We start from the raw sequence: 17,935 nt of genomic DNA, 5'->3' as shown, positions 1-17,935 counted from the left end.
GGCCCAACTGTCTTAAACGCTAGGCTACCTGCCACCCTAATATAGCACTTCTCAGCATGGGGCGGCAGTGTAGCCTAGTGGTTAGAGCGTTGGACTAGTAATCGGAAGGTGGCAAGTTCAAAAACCCGAGCTGACAAGGTACAAATCTGTCGTTCTGCCCCTGAACAGGCAGTTAACCCACCATTCCTAGGCAGTCATTGAAAATAAGAATGTGTTCTTAACTGACTTGCCTAGTTAAATAAAGGTAAAAAATAATATCCTAAACCCCTAACATTATACTGATATATGTTGGGGTTAGGGTTGTCTATCAGTTTCGCATCTAATAATATCAACTGGAAACTTTAGTGGAAGAACTAAGAACTGTATGTCACTTCTCTCGGTGTTTGTACTTGTGCACTCCTCCCCATGCATTTTAAAGCATTTGATTGGTGAAAGTACGGGCTAAACAGAGTTTCCGGTGATACTTTATTTGGATAGTCCATCTGTAGATGCTCTAAAGACCATATATTTATGAACCAACATAAATAAAATAAGAGTGCATCATTTAGCTACAGCGGATCAATAGCTTCTAAAAAATACCTGTTGATTCAGTTTTATCACTGGCTCTTTAAACAGCTTGTTGGGCAGGAAAATTTATAACAGCTTGCAGCGTGCGAGCCAAATTTATAACAGCTTGTGGGCAGCGTGAGCCAAATTTATAACAGCTTGTTGGGCAGCAAATTTATAACAGCTTGTTGGGCAGCGTGCGAGCCAAATTTATAACAGCTTGTTGGGCAGCGTGCGAGCCAAATTTATAACAGCTTGTTGGGCAGCGTGCGAGCCAAATTTATAACAGCTTGTTGGGCAGCGTGCGAGCCAAATTTATAACAGCTTGTTGGGCACAGCAAATTTATAACAGCTTGTTGGGCAGTTGAATGATTTGTGGGCAACCTTTAACCTTGGAATGATTTTGAACCTCTAACCTCATCTTCCTCATCTTCCCATGGCTGTCAGTAACATTTCAACTAACTAACACAAAACACTTAACCCTTTCCCTAACCCGTAGGGAAGTGAACAAGTGCACACTTTAAGAAAAAGGACCGATAATTGGAACGCAGGACTTATACACTGATGTGTTCAAGTATGGTTGTAGTTCTAGTTCTGTCCAGCCCGTGGAAGAATACGGTAAGCAGCAGAGAACAAGAGGTGTAATCAAACTTAAGTACCTGCTACCTACCAACACAGATTCTGATCCTCAACACGATAAAAATCACTATGGGAGATAACCAACCACAAAGTAGCCCCCCTTCCAAATCCCCATGGAGATAACCAACCACAAAGTAGCCCCCCTTCCAAATCCCCATGGAGATAACCAACCACAAAGTAGCCCCCCTTCCAAATCCCCATGGAGATAACCAACCACAAAGTAGCCCCCCTTCCAAATCCCCATGGAGATAACCAACCACAAAGTAGCCCCCCTTCCAAATCCCCATGGAGATAACCAACCACAAAAAGTAGCCCCCTTCCAAATCTGGTAACCAACCACAAAGTACGCCCCAATTATCCTAAATACACTGAATTATTCACTGGTGTAAACGGGGAACCCTTCTAATAGGCTTCTTGTAAATCCAGCCAGTGTCCGATTTCTAATAGGCAAATCCCCATGGAGATAACACAAAAACCACAAAGCCATTTTCCAGCCCCACAAAGTTCCAAATCTTGAGTGGGTGGGGTTATATCCTTCCTGTTTGGCCCTGTCCGGGGTGTCCTTGGATGGGGCCAGATAACCAACCACAAATGTAAATGTTTGTGTCGTCTCAGGGGGCTAGTTTGGTCATTTTGTTATATCTGGAGTACTTCTCCTGTCCTATTCGGTGTCCTGTGTGAATCTAAGTGTGCGTTCTCTAATTCTCTCCTTCTCTCTTTCTTTCTCTCTCTCAGAGGACCTGAGCCCTAGGACCATGCCCCAGGACTACCTGACATGATGACTCCTTGCTGTCCCCAGTCCACCTGGCCGTGCTGCTGCTCCAGTTTCAACTGTTCTGCCTTATTATTATTCGACCATGCTGGTCATTTATGAACATTTGAACATCTTGGCCATGTTCTGTTATAATCTCCACCCGGCACAGCCAGAAGAGGACTGGCCACCCCACATAGCCTGGTTCCTCTCTAGGTTTCTTCCTAGGTTTTGGCCTTTCTAGGGAGTTTTTCCTAGCCACCGTGCTTCTACACCTGCATTGCTTGCTGTTTGGGGTTTTAGGCTGGGTTTCTGTACAGCACTTTGAGATATCAGCTGATGTATGAAGGGCTATATGAATACATTTGATTTGATTTGATCTTCATCAGATGGCACTCACAGGTCTTAATGTTACACAATAAATGTGTGTTTTGTTCGATAAAGTTTATCTTTATGTCCAAAAACCTCATTTGAAATTGGTGTTTTATGTTCAGAAATGCATTGTCTCAAACAAACATCCGGTGAAAGGGCAGAGATCCACATCAAATTACAGAAATACTAATAATATACATTGATAAAAGATACAAGTGTTATGCATGGAAATATAGATGAACTTTTTCTTAATGCAACCTCTGTGTCAGATTTCAAAAAGGCTTTACGGCGAAAGCAAACCTTGCGATTATGTTAGGTCAGCACCTAGCCACAGAAAAACATACAGCCATTTTCCAAAGAAGGAAAGGTGTCATAAAAGTCAGAAATAGAATTATAAATATTCACTTACCTTTGATGATCTTCATCAGAATGCACTCCCAGGAATCCCAGTTCCACAATAAATGTTTGTTTTGTTCGATAAATTCCATCATTTATGTCCAAATACCTCCTTTTTGTTCACAAATCCAAACTCACGAGGCGGGCAAGTCCAGGCGAAAGTTCAGACAAAGTCCCAAAAGTTATAATACAGGTCGTAGAAACATGTCAAACGATGTATAGAATCAATCTTTAGGATGTTTTCATCATAAATCTTCAATGTTTCAACCGGACAATTCCTTTGTCTTTAGAAATTCAATGGAACGCCGCTAACTCTCACGGGTGCGCATGAGACTGAGCTCATGGCACTCTGCCAGACACCTGGCTGAAACAGCTCTCATTCTCTCCCCCTTCACAGTAGAAGCCACAAACAAGGTTCTAAAGACTGTTGACATCTAGTGGAAGCCTTAGGAAGTGCAATATGACCCCATTCGATAGGCAATGACTTGAAAAACTACAAACCTCAGATTTCCCACTTCCTGGTTGGATTTTATTCTCAGGTTTTTGCCTGCCATATGAGTTCTGTTATACTCAGACATCATTCAAACAGTTTTAGAAACTGCAGTGTTTTCTATCCAAATCTACGAATTATTTGCATATTCTAGCTTTTAGGCCTGAGTAGCAGGCAGTTTACTCTGGACACCTTATTATCCAAGCTACTCAATACTGCCCCCCAGTCCCAAAGAAGTTAACAGCTTCTACCCCCAAGCCATAAGACTCCTGAACAGCTAATCAAATGGCTACCCGGACTATTTGCCTTGTCCCCAACCCACCCCCAATTTTTACGCTGCTGCTACTCTGTTTATTATCCATGCAGTCACTTTACCTCTACCTACATATTACCTCAACTAACCGGTGACCCCGCACATTGACTCTGTACCAGTGCCCCGTATACAGCCTCGCTACTGTTATTTTATTGTTGCTCCTATGTGTTGGAGGAAACACCATACAGCTGGCAACCGAAGTCAGTGTGCATGCACATGGCCGCCACAAGGAGTCGCTAGAGCACAATGGGACAAGGACATCCCAGCAGGCCAAACCCTTCCCTAACCCGGACGATGCTGGGCCAATTGCGCCTCATGGGTCTCCTGGTCGCGTCCGGCTGCGACACAGCCCGGGATCGAACCTGGATCTGTACTGGCTAGTTACGGTTTTAACTTAAAAATCAAGACAAGACTTGAAAATGGCTGTTTAGCAATGACGAATAAACAACTTGACAGAGTTTGAAGAATTTTTAAAAATAATAATGTGCAAATATTGTACAATCCAGGTGTGTAAATATTGTACAATCCAGGTGTGTAAATATTGTACAATCCAGGTGTGTAAAGCTCTAAGAGATTTTCAGCTGTAATCACTGCCAAAGGGGATTCTAACATGTGTTGATTCAGGGGTGTGAATACTTCCTGTATGTAAATTAGATCTGTATTTAATTTTCAATACATTTGCAAAAATGTCTAAAAACATGTTTTCCATGTCATTATGGGGTATTGTGTGTAGATGGGTGAGATAAAAAAAAAACAAGTTGAACCCATTTTGAATTCAGGTTGTAACAACAACATTTGGAATAAGCCAAGGGGTAGAATATTTTCTGAAGGCACTGTCCATCTTACATCCATTGTAGGGAAGAATTACAATATATTTAAATATATTTTAACCTTGAGATCGCAAACGTTAAAGGCACACAGTTTAATTTTTTTTAAATTAAGGAATAATCTGTGATATTTCCTTGTTCTATGGTTCTTTGATGACAGCCTGCCCTATATTCATTGATTATTTAAGAATAACTTGAGTTGCGTTTATGAATTTGAGAGTAGTTAGGTTACATTTCTCCAGACCCCATTCTTCATCTTACTGCTAGTGGATACACAAACTCCAGATGTTGGCTTTAATGTACACTGTACAGTGGAACTATGTGAAGTAGCCTCCCACGATGGCAGCCACATATAGCTCCATCCCAGTCCGTCTCTGTGTGTTCACTGCAGCACCAGGTGCTCTGACACATGCAGAGGAGGAACTGCATGTTTTCTCAGTAGAAGAGGGACAGAGAGGTAGAGCACAGATACAGCAACCATCAAACTATTTCAGCGAGTTCCATATAAGCCTTAGGGACTAAACAAGACGTTAAAAATGTTGATGTCGGGAGTCCAGCTCAACACCACAGACAGTATTCAGATATAGTCAAAACACCCCCTTTCATAATACCTGCAGTAAAATGCATTGAGATTCACAAACCTACCCAGGGACAATTTTAAGATTGTGGAAGGTGATAAATTGACTTTGAATAGCGGTAAAAGTGCCCTATTCAATGCATGACTCAAGCTGGATAACCATGGCAATCGCTATGTACTTAGATCTGTGTTAAATCTACAATCTAGGCCCCCTGAGAACTATCCAACTGATGAATGCAGAAACATACAGATTTGTAATACTAACATTTTCTTCCATATTAATACCCATCAACAACAAAAATGTGTTTCGTGTTTGTTTTTAAACAGGTTTTTTTATCAGTAAAATTTGAGCGTAAATCAACAGATTACTTTTTAAATGTTAACAAATCAGTTTAGCCTTTTTAATGATTTGTTGTCCACGTTACTTTAATGTTGGTTTCCAGTAGTAGTAGTGACGGGGGTCTCAATACAGTTACATCTGTATCGTGACTTGCATACAGCACTGAGACACACCCCACCAGACATGCCACCAGGGGTCTTTTCACAGTCCACAGGTCCAGAATAAATTCAAGGAAAAGTACAGTAGTATACAAAGTCATGATGGAATGGAACTCCCTTCCACCTTATATAGCACAAGTGAACAGCAAACCTGGTTTCAAAAACAAAACACAGCTAGTCGGCTGTACCTATATCCTATATCTTGTTCTTTTTAAATAGTGAGCAAACATGTTTTCAGCACTTATTTCCATGACTGATCAAAACTAATTATATCATGTTATCTCTTGTCGTCAAATCACAATAGAATTGCAGAATCAAATCGCAAAACATATAGAACCGTGAGAATCTCAATCCGTATCATATCGGCACCTAAGTATCGTGAAAATAACGTATCGTGACGTCCCTGGTCTTTCCCAAAGTGACAGCCATTTCGCCCATGTCGTTTTAAAAATCCTGTGCAGCAAAGCTCCATCCACAATGTACTTCCTGTCAATCAGAGCCTTCTCAGCATGCTTTGCTCTTGTACTCACCGGTCTCCCTTTGGTTTGCGGTTCTTCTGGGGCGGGACCTTCCCTTTGGGTCTCCTTTCGCTGCCCGCACACGGTCCCCCACCCAGCCCCGTCACCCACAGGGACTCCAGGCCCTTGGAGGACTTCTTAAAGGTGAACTCCACCTGCTCGCCCTCCTTCAGGCTGCGGAAGCCCTCCATCACCAGTTTACTCTGTGGAGGAAGAAAATCAACACACCAGCCCTTTAAGAAATGCTGCCATGGAATTTGAATTATACCGACCTTTAAAAGATACTGAATTATTACCATGTAATTACAATTACATCCAGACCACCCCTCTTTAGAAACACTGCACTGTTACAATTAATGATTTTTGGGCGAGCATTTATAGCAAACCTTTGGAATGTCGACTATTTAATTCCAGTCATTGTCAATGTTCATCCTTATCAAATGACAAAATGTAATTAAATCGAAAAATTGGTAGCTTAGGTGCATCCCTTCCTCATCCCTCCCATTTTAGTTCTCACTTAGACAGTTTCCTTCTGACAGGGAGGGAGGGGGGAGGAATAGGGTTTCGCACCCAATGCTGTCACTTCCCTCTACCCAAGAAATATGTCTTTATCAGTTCCATCTAAATGATTCATCTGGTTACTACGTAAACACTGGGCTACATATAAATCAAAGATGTATGATTTGACAACAACATAATATGACTGATATCATGTATCTTTTACGGATCGCACCCGACGCAAAACCGAATTTAGCAGAGGGGAACAAACACACACACCATCAAAATGTATACATGCTGTTGAAGGAGTGTCAGAGCAAGCCAACAGTATGCAGGCCAATGAAGAGCTATTCAAACAAGCATGTTGCCACGAGAGTGAGAAAGAGAGGCAATATGATTGTATAAACAGAGTGCAGTTGGGAAGAATGGCTACGATTTGGGTTAGCTTTACTAAGTCATTTACCACAGTGCAAATGTTGCTTGTGTTTATCTATGGTAAACAAGTTCAAAAGACAAAATAGGACTATAAACCATTAAAGTTCATGCATATAAAACTATTTGGTCACACTATTTGTATGGTCTGGAGTTTCCATCTGTAGAACCTCTACAGATGGTTAGTTTGATCTGTTGATAAGGAACTGCTTGCTAAGGTTATAGTTAGTATTTGGATAAGGGTTAAGGTTAGGGTTAGTAGATAGTTGGTTGGTTGAAATGTTACTGATAGTCAGTAGAGCACCTACAGATGGACTATCCAAATAAAGTGTTACCAATCATTTCATGTTCATGTTTCATGACAATATAATACATCTGGTCCGATGTATTGCTTTATTTTGTATTAATCTTTGATATAAATATTATTCGTTAAATATTATCTCTGGAAACCAATAGGAAAGACAGAAATAATAGCTGCACTAAAGTTATTACAGTTTATTTCTTCAAAGATGAAACAAGGAATTTCTTTATGAATTAACACGTTTTTGGAATAGATTTATATGTGTATATTTGCTATAATACATTTAATATTTCAGGCAAAATGTTGCTTTGAATTATGAACACAATAAAGCTATTATAGAAGCTTGAATATCTTTATAATGGTGTTTTTATCATCTCACATACTGAAGCTTTCTAAATGGAAAAGTTTATCTACTGACTAATCAACATTCATTCATTATCTACTAATGATTTTAATACATGAAAATCTGTCATTATTATGCCACTAGTAACAGCTACTATCTGTCCTAAATTATATTTAGACCCTTATTCTGATGATATCTAACAATTATTTAAAATCACTACAGTAATATTAATTTAAATGTATTGCTTGAAATAAAAAAGACAGCAATTTCCCTCAACCAATAAAATTGTACAAGTGGGAGGGGCAAAAAGGCAGTCCAAAGATCCAAGTAAATTATATACTTCAAATCTCTAAACCCCTCATTTATTTCAATATATTTGATTATTTCTAATACACCGAGTTTTCTAAATATATTCACTTTTTTTATTTTTTATATCTAAAATACCAGTTTGCATCATTTCTAACACTAATTGTTTTCACATAACATAGAAACAAATCCTTCTGTTATACACAGACACATCTTGGGATAACCCATTGGAATCAATAAATGTAAAACTGTATGGTTAATTAAAATACTTACAACACCTGCGTCTCTAAAATTACAATGTCACATTTTACTTAAAGTACTGTAAACTACAAAATATATCTAATCCTACCAATGAATTCAAAGTGATCAAATCAGCACCGTAGTTCAGAGATTTCACTATGCATGATTATTACTATATATATTATTTTGTCATTTTGGTGAGGACAAATCTTTGTGCTACTTGACAATAAAGACGTGAACATCATCACTAAAAGACATCACCAACACTACTAACGACACATTCATCATTTAAACACCGTGGTTTCACGAAAGGTGAAAAAGACTCCTCAATCATACATGAATTCACACAATGTATTCATTCGTTCATTTATCCCTTCGTTCACTCAAATCATTCCCTGTCTCCTGCTAGCAAGCAGTAGGTGATTAGCTTAGCTCACTCCAGCTAGCTGAAAGTAGGAGACCGTTCTGGATGTTTTGGATATGCTGTGAGGAAAAGGAAAGGATTAGGGATAGAATGAGAGAGACAGCAAGGATTCTACACCTCTATTCAACAGGGCATACACTCACGACAAAACAAGGGATGAGGGGAAAGAAAAGGACAGAGAATGGAGGAAAAGGGTGATGTCATGGTGAACTGAATTAATATACATACAAGTTGCTAATGACAACCAAGGTGGGTATTATATGTTCGTTTCAGCTGTAGTGGGTCACTTCAGGAGATGATTATACATTTTGGTACAAATCACAACAGCATTAAAACAAACTAAAACCACAACTTCAAATAGCTAATAAATGATTTCAATCCCAGCAACTTTATGATGGATATATTATTATAAATTCTAAAATGTTACGGGCATTTAAAAAATAAAAATTCAGCAGAACTGCTTCTCTCTTTCTTTCAAGGCATAATTATGACTAGTCATTGATTCTCTGGCTCAGCCAATCAATGAGAGCCTTCCTCGTCTGCGCCAGTCATCATTTTATGAAAGCAGCATGTGTTTCTGGGTCAAAGTTCAGTGGTCCCCGCATCCCCACCCCCTGAACCTTCATAACACTGGTCCAGTGATTGTCAGTTAGGAAAGCACACAAGTCCTTTTGTCCACTAGAAATATGTCAACTCACATTTCCTAGATACTTTAATGAATATCTAGTATCTAGGAAATTATAGTAAAGATATACAATTGGCTTTTTATATAACCACAGTATCTCGTGTGTAAAATAATGTGTCAGTAATTACAAATTGCCGCAGGACTTTATTCAAGCTACTCGACTAGGAACTAAATCAGATGAATGAAATTGAGTTATTCCCTAATCAAATAAATTCCGGACAAAGGAATGCATATTATGCCAGATGTGCGTTTGTGTGTGCTTGCATGTACGTACGTGCATATATATATATGTGTGTGTGTGTGTCTATGTGTGTGTGTTTGCATGCACGTACGTGCACATATGTGTGTGTGTGTGTGTGTGTGTGTCTGTGTGCGTAAACCTGAAGAATCAGAACCTGCAACCCGAGTGCCCTCCTCTCAGGTGACCTGGCGGGTGTCCTCTCAGGTGACCTGGCGGGTGTCCTGCCTGGTTTCAGTTTACACACAGAGGTCAAGAGAGGGCATGGTCAGAGGAGAGAAAGAGAGAGAACAAAATGGAGGAGTGGCCTGGAGCAGGGTGGGGGTGTGCTGTGCGAGAGGGAGAAGGGGAGGCGAGAGAGAAATGCCTCTAGCACATTCTGTTCAGCTCCAATGGAGGAGCAACTCCTGATCAGGCCTGGGGGGGACCAGGAATGACAAGGAACAAAACCTCCATTTGATCAGGAGCCTTGCAGGTCAGTGCATAACCCCCCCAGGAAGAGGACCCACTGACAGGGAAAGAGGCAGGGAACACACCAACCCCCACACACCTCCAAAACTGCCTGCCCATTCTGAGTTACCCATGTGCTATGTCCATTTCCACAGACAAATAATAAGGATTTGGACCGAGTGTGTGTGTGTTCTGTTTCAGAGTGGTGTTTGTGTGTTCATCTATTTTTCATTGTTAATTTACAAGGAATGCTGAGAAGACATTGTCTTTCACAGCAACCTGGGAGGAGAAAATGATTATGTACTTATTATGCTCATAAGACTACCTCCAGAATGTGTGTGTACATGCGTAGCGTATATGCGAGTGTGTGCAAACTGCGAAGGAAGCAAATAATAAACCCAGCGCCCTGGATGAAAATAGCCTAACCATCGTCATCACCAGTCGCGGTAATCGATGCAGGAAGTGGAACCAGAAAGGAGCTGTGTGAGGGCTAATTATGGGATGGAGCTGCTGGTCGGAGTGAAGTAGCCTATTGGAAGCAGGGGGACTGTGACCGTGTCCATGCGCACAACCGTGTGTGTGTGACGACCATGTGGTGCGGTGCCATTAAGTATCTTTTTACACACAGGAAGTGCTAAGTGGACAAAGCTGGCCCGGATTGTCACAGATGGACGTGACCCAACAGGATGCATATAAAATTTAAAAAACATCAAAAGACGAAACCTCACCGCGCTAACATCCCTCGCCCTCCTCCGCACGTTTTCATTACAGCCACTAACCCCTGACCTCTACCCAACACCCCCCTAACCTCTACCCAAACCCCCATCAAACATTTAAGAGTGTTCCCATTTCCCCCCTGGCCCAAATTAACAACATGCTAACCGCTAGCGCACACTGATTATGGAGCGGACCATATTTGATCAGAGGGAGGGGGGGAAGAAGTAGATCATTCTGCTATGGGTTTATCAGGACGGAAGGAGGACGGGAACGAACCAAGGTGAGGTGGCTGGGGAGAAGAAATGAACCAAGGTGAGGTGGCTGGGGAGAAGAAATGAACCAAGGTGAGGTGGCTGGGGAGAAGAAATGAACCAAGGTGAGGTGGCTGGGGAGAAGAAATGAACCAAGGTGAGGTGGCTGGGGAGAAGAAATGAACCAAGGTGAGGTGGCTGGGGAGAAGAAATGAACCAAGGTGAGGTGGCTGGGGAGAAGAAATGAACCAAGGTGAGGTGGCTGGGGAGAAGAAATGAACCAAGGTGAGGTGGCTGGGGAGAAGAAATGAACCAAGGTGAGGTGGCTGGGGAGGAGAAATGAACCAAGGTGAGGTGGCTGGGGAGAAGAAATGAACCAAGGTGAGGTGGCTGGGGAGAAGAAATGAACCAAGGTGAGGTGGCTGGGGAGAAGAAATGAACCAAGGTGAGGTGGCTGGGGAGAAGAAATGAACCAAGGTGAGGTGGCTGGGGAGAAAGAAAGAACTAGCAGTAGTAGGGTGACAACCTTAATTCACTTCAGCAAACGGGGGACCTAGCAAAGGAAAAAAAGGTAAGAAGCACAGGTCAACATTGCAAATAGAGTTGTATTTTTGAACATAAACAAAACAGCAGCCCTGCTTCTGGCTTTGCTGTAAAGCTGAGGTACAGTACGGGACTGGAGAGAAGCGCAAAACTGTGGAGAACAATGGTCATAAATGTAGCTAATTAAAAGCACAACTGTCATCAGACCAAACTAAGAAAAAAAAACTAGACGCAAACAAAAATGAACAGTACCATGGCACCTTATGGACATTTGACATCTGCCAGAGAAATTGACACTTTTTCAAATGTTTCAAATGTATTTTGATGTATTCTGCTGTTGTCGTTGGTATTAAATGTGAATATTATGAAATGTAACCGACCTTCATGAATTAAAAGAGAAAGGAGCCCAGCTGCCCAAAATAAATTCAATACAAATAATTGTTTCTCAATTGGAACTGAAAAACAAACAGGAATGTGATAAAGCCTACAGTTAGATAGTGTTTATTAGGTCACACAACTGAAAACATTTTGCAACAGAAAGGGAAAATGGTGCCTCCCGGGTGGCGCAGTGGTTAAGGGCACTGTACTGCAGCACCAGCTGTGCCACCAGAGACTCTGGGTTCGCGCCCAGGCTCTGTCGTAACCGGCCGCGACCAGGAGGTCCATGGGGCGACGCACAATTGGCCTAATGTCGTCTGGGTTAGGGAGGGTTTGGCCGGTAGGGATATCCTTGTCTCATCGCGCACCAGCGACTCCTGTGGCTGGCCGGGCGCAGTGCACGCTACCCAAGGATGCCAGGTGCACGGTGTTTCCTCCGACACATTGGTGCGGCTTGCTTCCGGGTTGGATGCGCGCTGTGTTAAGAAGCAGTGCGGCTTGGTTGGGTTGTGTATCGGAGGACGCATGACTTTCAACCTTCGTCTCTCCTGAGCCCGTACGAAGATAGTAGCTACTAACAATTGGACACCACGAAATTGGGGAGAAAAGCAAAAAATGTCAAATAAAAGGAAAATGAGCATCCGTGTTTCAGTCTGAGTTAGGGAGGGTTTGGCCGGTAGGGATATCCTTGTCTCATCGCGCATCGGTTTGGTGCCTAATGAAGGACTTTTAATCAAATCTAAGACATATGACATTTCCACTTGGAAATGGAAATATCAAGCTATGGACATAGATTTCCCCCCAATTAAATATACAGTTGAAGTTGGAAGTTTACATACACCTTAGCCAAATACATTTAAGCTCAGTTTTTCACAATTCATGACATTTAATCCAAGTAAAAATGCCCGGTCTTAGGTCAGTTAGGATAATAGTAGAGAGAGTGATTTATTGCAGCTTTTATTTCTTTCATCACATTCCCAGTGGTCAGAAGTTGACATGCTACCAAATACTAATTGAGTGTATTGCCTTTAAATTGTTTAACTTAGGTCAAGCGTTTCAGGTAGCCTTCCACAAGCTTCCCACAATATGTTGGGTGAATTTTGGCCCATTTCTCTTGACAGAGCTGGTGTAACGGAGTCAGGTTTGTAGGCCTCCTTTCTCACACACGCTTTTTCAGTTCTGCCAACACATTTTCTATACGATTGAGGTCAGGGCTTTGTAATGGCCACTCCAATATCTTGACTTTGTTGTCCTTAAGCCATTTTGCCACAACTTTGGAAGTATGCTTGGGGTCATTGTCCATTCGGAAGAACCATTTGCGACCAAGCTTTAACTTCCTGACTGAAGTCTTGAGATTTTGCTTCAATATATCCACATCATTTTCCTCCCTCATGATGCCATCTATTTTGTGAAATACACCAGTTCCCCCTGCAGCAAAGCACCCCCACAACATGATGCTGCCACCCCGGTGCTTCACGGTTGGGACGGTGTTCTTCGGATTGCACGCCGCCCCCCTTTTTCCTCCTAACATAACGATGGTCATCACGGACAAACAGTACTAGTTTTGTTTCATCAGACCAGAGGACATTTCTCCAGAAAGTACAATGTGTCCCCGTGTGCAGTTGCAAACTGTAGTCTGGCTTTTTTTATGGCGGTTTTGGAGCAGTGGCTTCTTCCTTGCGGAGCGGCCTTTCAGGTTATGTTGATATCGGACTCGTTTTACTGTGGATATACATACTTTTGTACCTGTTTCCTCCAGCATCTTCACACAGTCCTTTGCTGTTGTTCTGGGATTAATTTGTACTTTTTGCATCAAAGTATGTTCATCTCGAGGAGACAGAACGCGGCTGCGTGGTCCCATGGTGTCTATACTTGCGTACTATTATTTGTACAGATGAACGTGGTACCTTCAGGCATTTGGAAATTGCTCCCAAGGATGAACCAGACTTGTGGAGGTCTACAATTTTTTTTCCTGAGGTCTTGGCTGATTTTCTTTTGATTTTCCTGTGATTTCAAGCAAAGAGGCACTGAGTTTGAAGGTAGGCCTTGAAATATATCCACCGTTACACCTCCAATTGACTCAAATAATGTCAATTAGCCTATCAGAAGCTTCTAAAGCCATGACATAATATCTAGAATTTCCCAGGCTGTTTAAAAGGCACAGTCAATTTAGTGTTTGAAAACTTCTGACCCCTGGAATTGTGATACTGTGAATTATAAGTGAAATAATCCATCTGTAAACAATTGTTGGAAAAATGTTGTGTCATGCACAAAGTAGATCATAATCATAAAGGCTTGTGGTCAGTGCTAGCTAAATGCAAGGTGAATGCTAGCTAAATGCTAGCCAAATGCAACGTGAATGCTAGTTAAATGCTAGCTTTGGTTGCATTAAAACAGCATTTAGTACTCAGGTTCAGCAATAAGTAAATGTATGACCAAAACTAATTATCAATGTAAGCCCTGTAAACAAACTATATAAAAGCATTGAGAAAAAGTATACTGTGGCTACTTGCTAACTAAGCTGGGAAATTGAATAGTCTTAACAGTTTGTTGCTCCATTTTCTTTCCATAACTTCAAGGGAAATGCAACTTGACAATGACAAAATAACCAAACCAAGAACTCTAATCTGTTAAAGAGCATTTGATCCAGGGTCTTAGATCATTGAGAACAAAATATAATTTTCATATATGTGTCCAAATACACATATAAAAAAAATATTATCCTGAAACTAAAGTAAACATTATTACATTGAAATTCAAAATGTCCCTTTTATACAATTTCACAGAAACATAGTTACATAAAATACGCATCCAAATCCACCAAGCTTCTTCAGAAGCAATGCCAAAACCAAACCATCATTGTTCCAGGGGGTAAATACGCATCCAATCCACCAAGCTTCTTCAGAAGCAATGCCAAAACCAAACCATCATTGTTCCAGGGGGTAAATACGCATCCAAATCCACCAAGCTTCTTCAGAAGCAATGCCAAAACCAAACCATCATTGTTCCAGGGGTAAATACGCATCCAATCCACCAAGCTTCTTCAGAAGCAATGCCAAAACCAAACCATCATTGTTCCAGGGGTAAATACGCATCCAAATCCACCAAGCTTCTTCAGAAGCAATGCCAAAACCAAACCATCATTGTTCCAGGGGGTAAATACGCATCCAAATCCACCAAGCTTCTTCAGAAGCAATGCCAAAACCAAACCATCATTGTTCCAGGGGGTAAATACGCATCCAATCCACCAAGCTTCTTCAGAAGCAATGCCAAAACCAAACCATCATTGTTCCAGGGGGTAAATACGCATCCAAATCCACCAAGCTTCTTCAGAAGCAATGCCAAAACCAAACCATCATTGTTCCAGGGGGTAAATACGCATCCAAATCCACCAAGCTTCTTCAGAAGCAATGCCAAAACCAAACCATCATTGTTCCAGGGGGTAAATACGCATCCAATCCACCAAGCTTCTTCAGAAGCAATGCCAAAACCAAACCATCATTGTTCCAGGGGTAAATACGCATCCAAATCCACCAAGCTTCTTCAGAAGCAATGCCAAAACCAAACCATCATTGTTCCAGGGGTAAATACGCATCCAAATCCACCAAGCTTCTTCAGAAGCAATGCCAAAACCAAACCATCATTGTTCCAGGGGTAAATACGCATCCAAATCCACCAAGCTTCTTCAGAAGCAATGCCAAAACCAAACCATCATTGTTCCAGGGGTAAATACGCATCCAAATCCACCAAGCTTCTTCAGAAGCAATGCCAAAACCAAACCATCATTGTTCCAGGGGGTAAATACGCATCCAAATCCACCAAGCTTCTTCAGAAGCAATGCCAAAACCAAACCATCATTGTTCCAGGGGTAAATACGCATCCAAATCCACCAAGCTTCTTCAGAAGCAATGCCAAAACCAAACCATCATTGTTCCAGGGGGTAAATACGCATCCAATCCACCAAGCTTCTTCAGAAGCAATGCCAAAACCAAACCATCATTGTTCCAGGGGGTAAATACGCATCCAAATCCACCAAGCTTCTTCAGAAGCAATGCCAAAACCAAACCATCATTGTTCCAGGGGGTAAATACGCATCCAAATCCACCAAGCTTCTTCAGAAGCAATGCCAAAAAACCAAACCATCATTGTTCCAGGGGTAAATACGCATCCAAATCCACCAAGCTTCTTCAGAAGCAATGCCAAAACCAAACCATCATTGTTCCAGGGGGTAAATACGCATCCAAATCCACCAAGCTTCTTCAGAAGCAATGCCAAAACCAAACCATCATTGTTCCAGGGGTAAATACGCATCCAAATCCACCAAGCTTCTTCAGAAGCAATGCCAAAACCAAACCATCATTGTTCCAGGGGTAAATACGCATCCAATCCACCAAGCTTCTTCAGAAGCAATGCCAAAACCAAACCATCATTGTTCCAGGGGTAAATACGCATCCAAATCCACCAAGCTTCTTCAGAAGCAATGCCAAAACCAAACCATCATTGTTCCAGGGGTAAATACGCATCCAAATCCACCAAGCTTCTTCAGAAGCAATGCCAAAACCAAACCATCATTGTTCCAGGGGGTAAATACGCATCCAAATCCACCAAGCTTCTTCAGAAGCAATGCCAAAACCAAACCATCATTGTTCCAGGGGTAAATACGCATCCAAATCCACCAAGCTTCTTCAGAAGCAATGCCAAAACCAAACCATCATTGTTCCAGGGGTAAATACGCATCCAAATCCACCAAGCTTCTTCAGAAGCAATGCCAAAACCAAACCATCATTGTTCCAGGGGTAAATACGCATCCAAATCCACCAAGCTTCTTCAGAAGCAATGCCAAAACCAAACCATCATTGTTCCAGGGGGTAAATACGCATCCAAATCCACCAAGCTTCTTCAGAAGCAATGCCAAAACCAAACCATCATTGTTCCAGGGGGTAAATACGCATCCAAATCCACCAAGCTTCTTCAGAAGCAATGCCAAAACCAAACCATCATTGTTCCAGGGGTAAATACGCATCCAAATCCACCAAGCTTCTTCAGAAGCAATGCCAAAACCAAACCATCATTGTTCCAGGGGTAAATACGCATCCAAATCCACCAAGCTTCTTCAGAAGCAATGCCAAAACCAAACCATCATTGTTCCAGGGGGTAAATACGCATCCAAATCCACCAAGCTTCTTCAGAAGCAATGCCAAAACCAAACCATCATTGTTCCAGGGGGTAAATACGCATCCAAATCCACCAAGCTTCTTCAGAAGCAATGCCAAAACCAAACCATCATTGTTCCAGGGGGTAAATACGCATCCAAATCCACCAAGCTTCTTCAGAAGCAATGCCAAAACCAAACCATCATTGTTCCAGGGGTAAATACGCATCCAAATCCACCAAGCTTCTTCAGAAGCAATGCCAAAACCAAACCATCATTGTTCCAGGGGGTAAATACGCATCCAAATCCACCAAGCTTCTTCAGAAGCAATGCCAAAACCAAACCATCATTGTTCCAGGGGGTAAATACGCATCCAAATCCACCAAGCTTCTTCAGAAGCAATGCCAAAACCAAACCATCATTGTTCCAGGGGTAAATACGCATCCAAATCCACCAAGCTTCTTCAGAAGCAATGCCAAAAACCAAACCATCATTGTTCCAGGGGTAAATACGCATCCAAATCCACCAAGCTTCTTCAGAAGCAATGCCAAAACCAAACCATCATTGTTCCAGGGGTAAATACGCATCCAAATCCACCAAGCTTCTTCAGAAGCAATGCCAAAACCAAACCATCATTGTTCCAGGGGGTAAATACGCATCCAAATCCACCAAGCTTCTTCAGAAGCAATGCCAAAACCAAACCATCATTGTTCCAGGGGGTAAATACGCATCCAAATCCACCAAGCTTCTTCAGAAGCAATGCCAAAACCAAACCATCATTGGAGCATCTCTGTGTTCTAGACAATACAAACACAGATCCCCTACTAAAAAATGGAATCTGTCTGTTCTTCAACTTTCCTGTTTGTCATGTCAATAGAAAATCATTTTTAGCACCATTTCTAATCTAACTCCCACAATCCATCCTTCCAATTACCAATCACATTCCCCATATATGGACGACCCCTCAAGAGGAAGTCACATGACCTCCCTGCTTTCTTCTTCTGCGTCTTTTTGAAGCGTTGAAGTAAAGAGGGGGGAGGTGAGAAGGAG

The 17,935-nt window shown here is 41.8% G+C and overlaps 1 protein-coding gene across 2 annotated transcripts in view; it reads right to left on the bottom strand.

Moving 5' to 3' along the window:
- Positions 1–17,935, bottom strand: part of lin28b (lin-28 homolog B (C. elegans)) — a 49,022-nt gene that overhangs the window by 22,627 nt on the left and 8,460 nt on the right. For both annotated transcript variants that reach the window (XM_029645324.2, XM_029645325.2), the window contains exon 3: positions 5,940–6,130. In XM_029645324.2, coding sequence (XP_029501184.1) covers positions 5,940–6,130 — 191 coding nt within the window. The remainder of the gene's footprint in view (positions 1–5,939; positions 6,131–17,935) is intronic.

This window comes from Oncorhynchus nerka, linkage group LG24 (assembly GCF_034236695.1).
Source record: "Oncorhynchus nerka isolate Pitt River linkage group LG24, Oner_Uvic_2.0, whole genome shotgun sequence".
In the NCBI taxonomy this organism is placed as follows: Eukaryota; Metazoa; Chordata; class Actinopteri; order Salmoniformes; family Salmonidae; genus Oncorhynchus; species Oncorhynchus nerka.
Note: the sequence above shows the minus strand (reverse complement) of the source record. Positions and strands in the feature narration are given on the sequence as shown.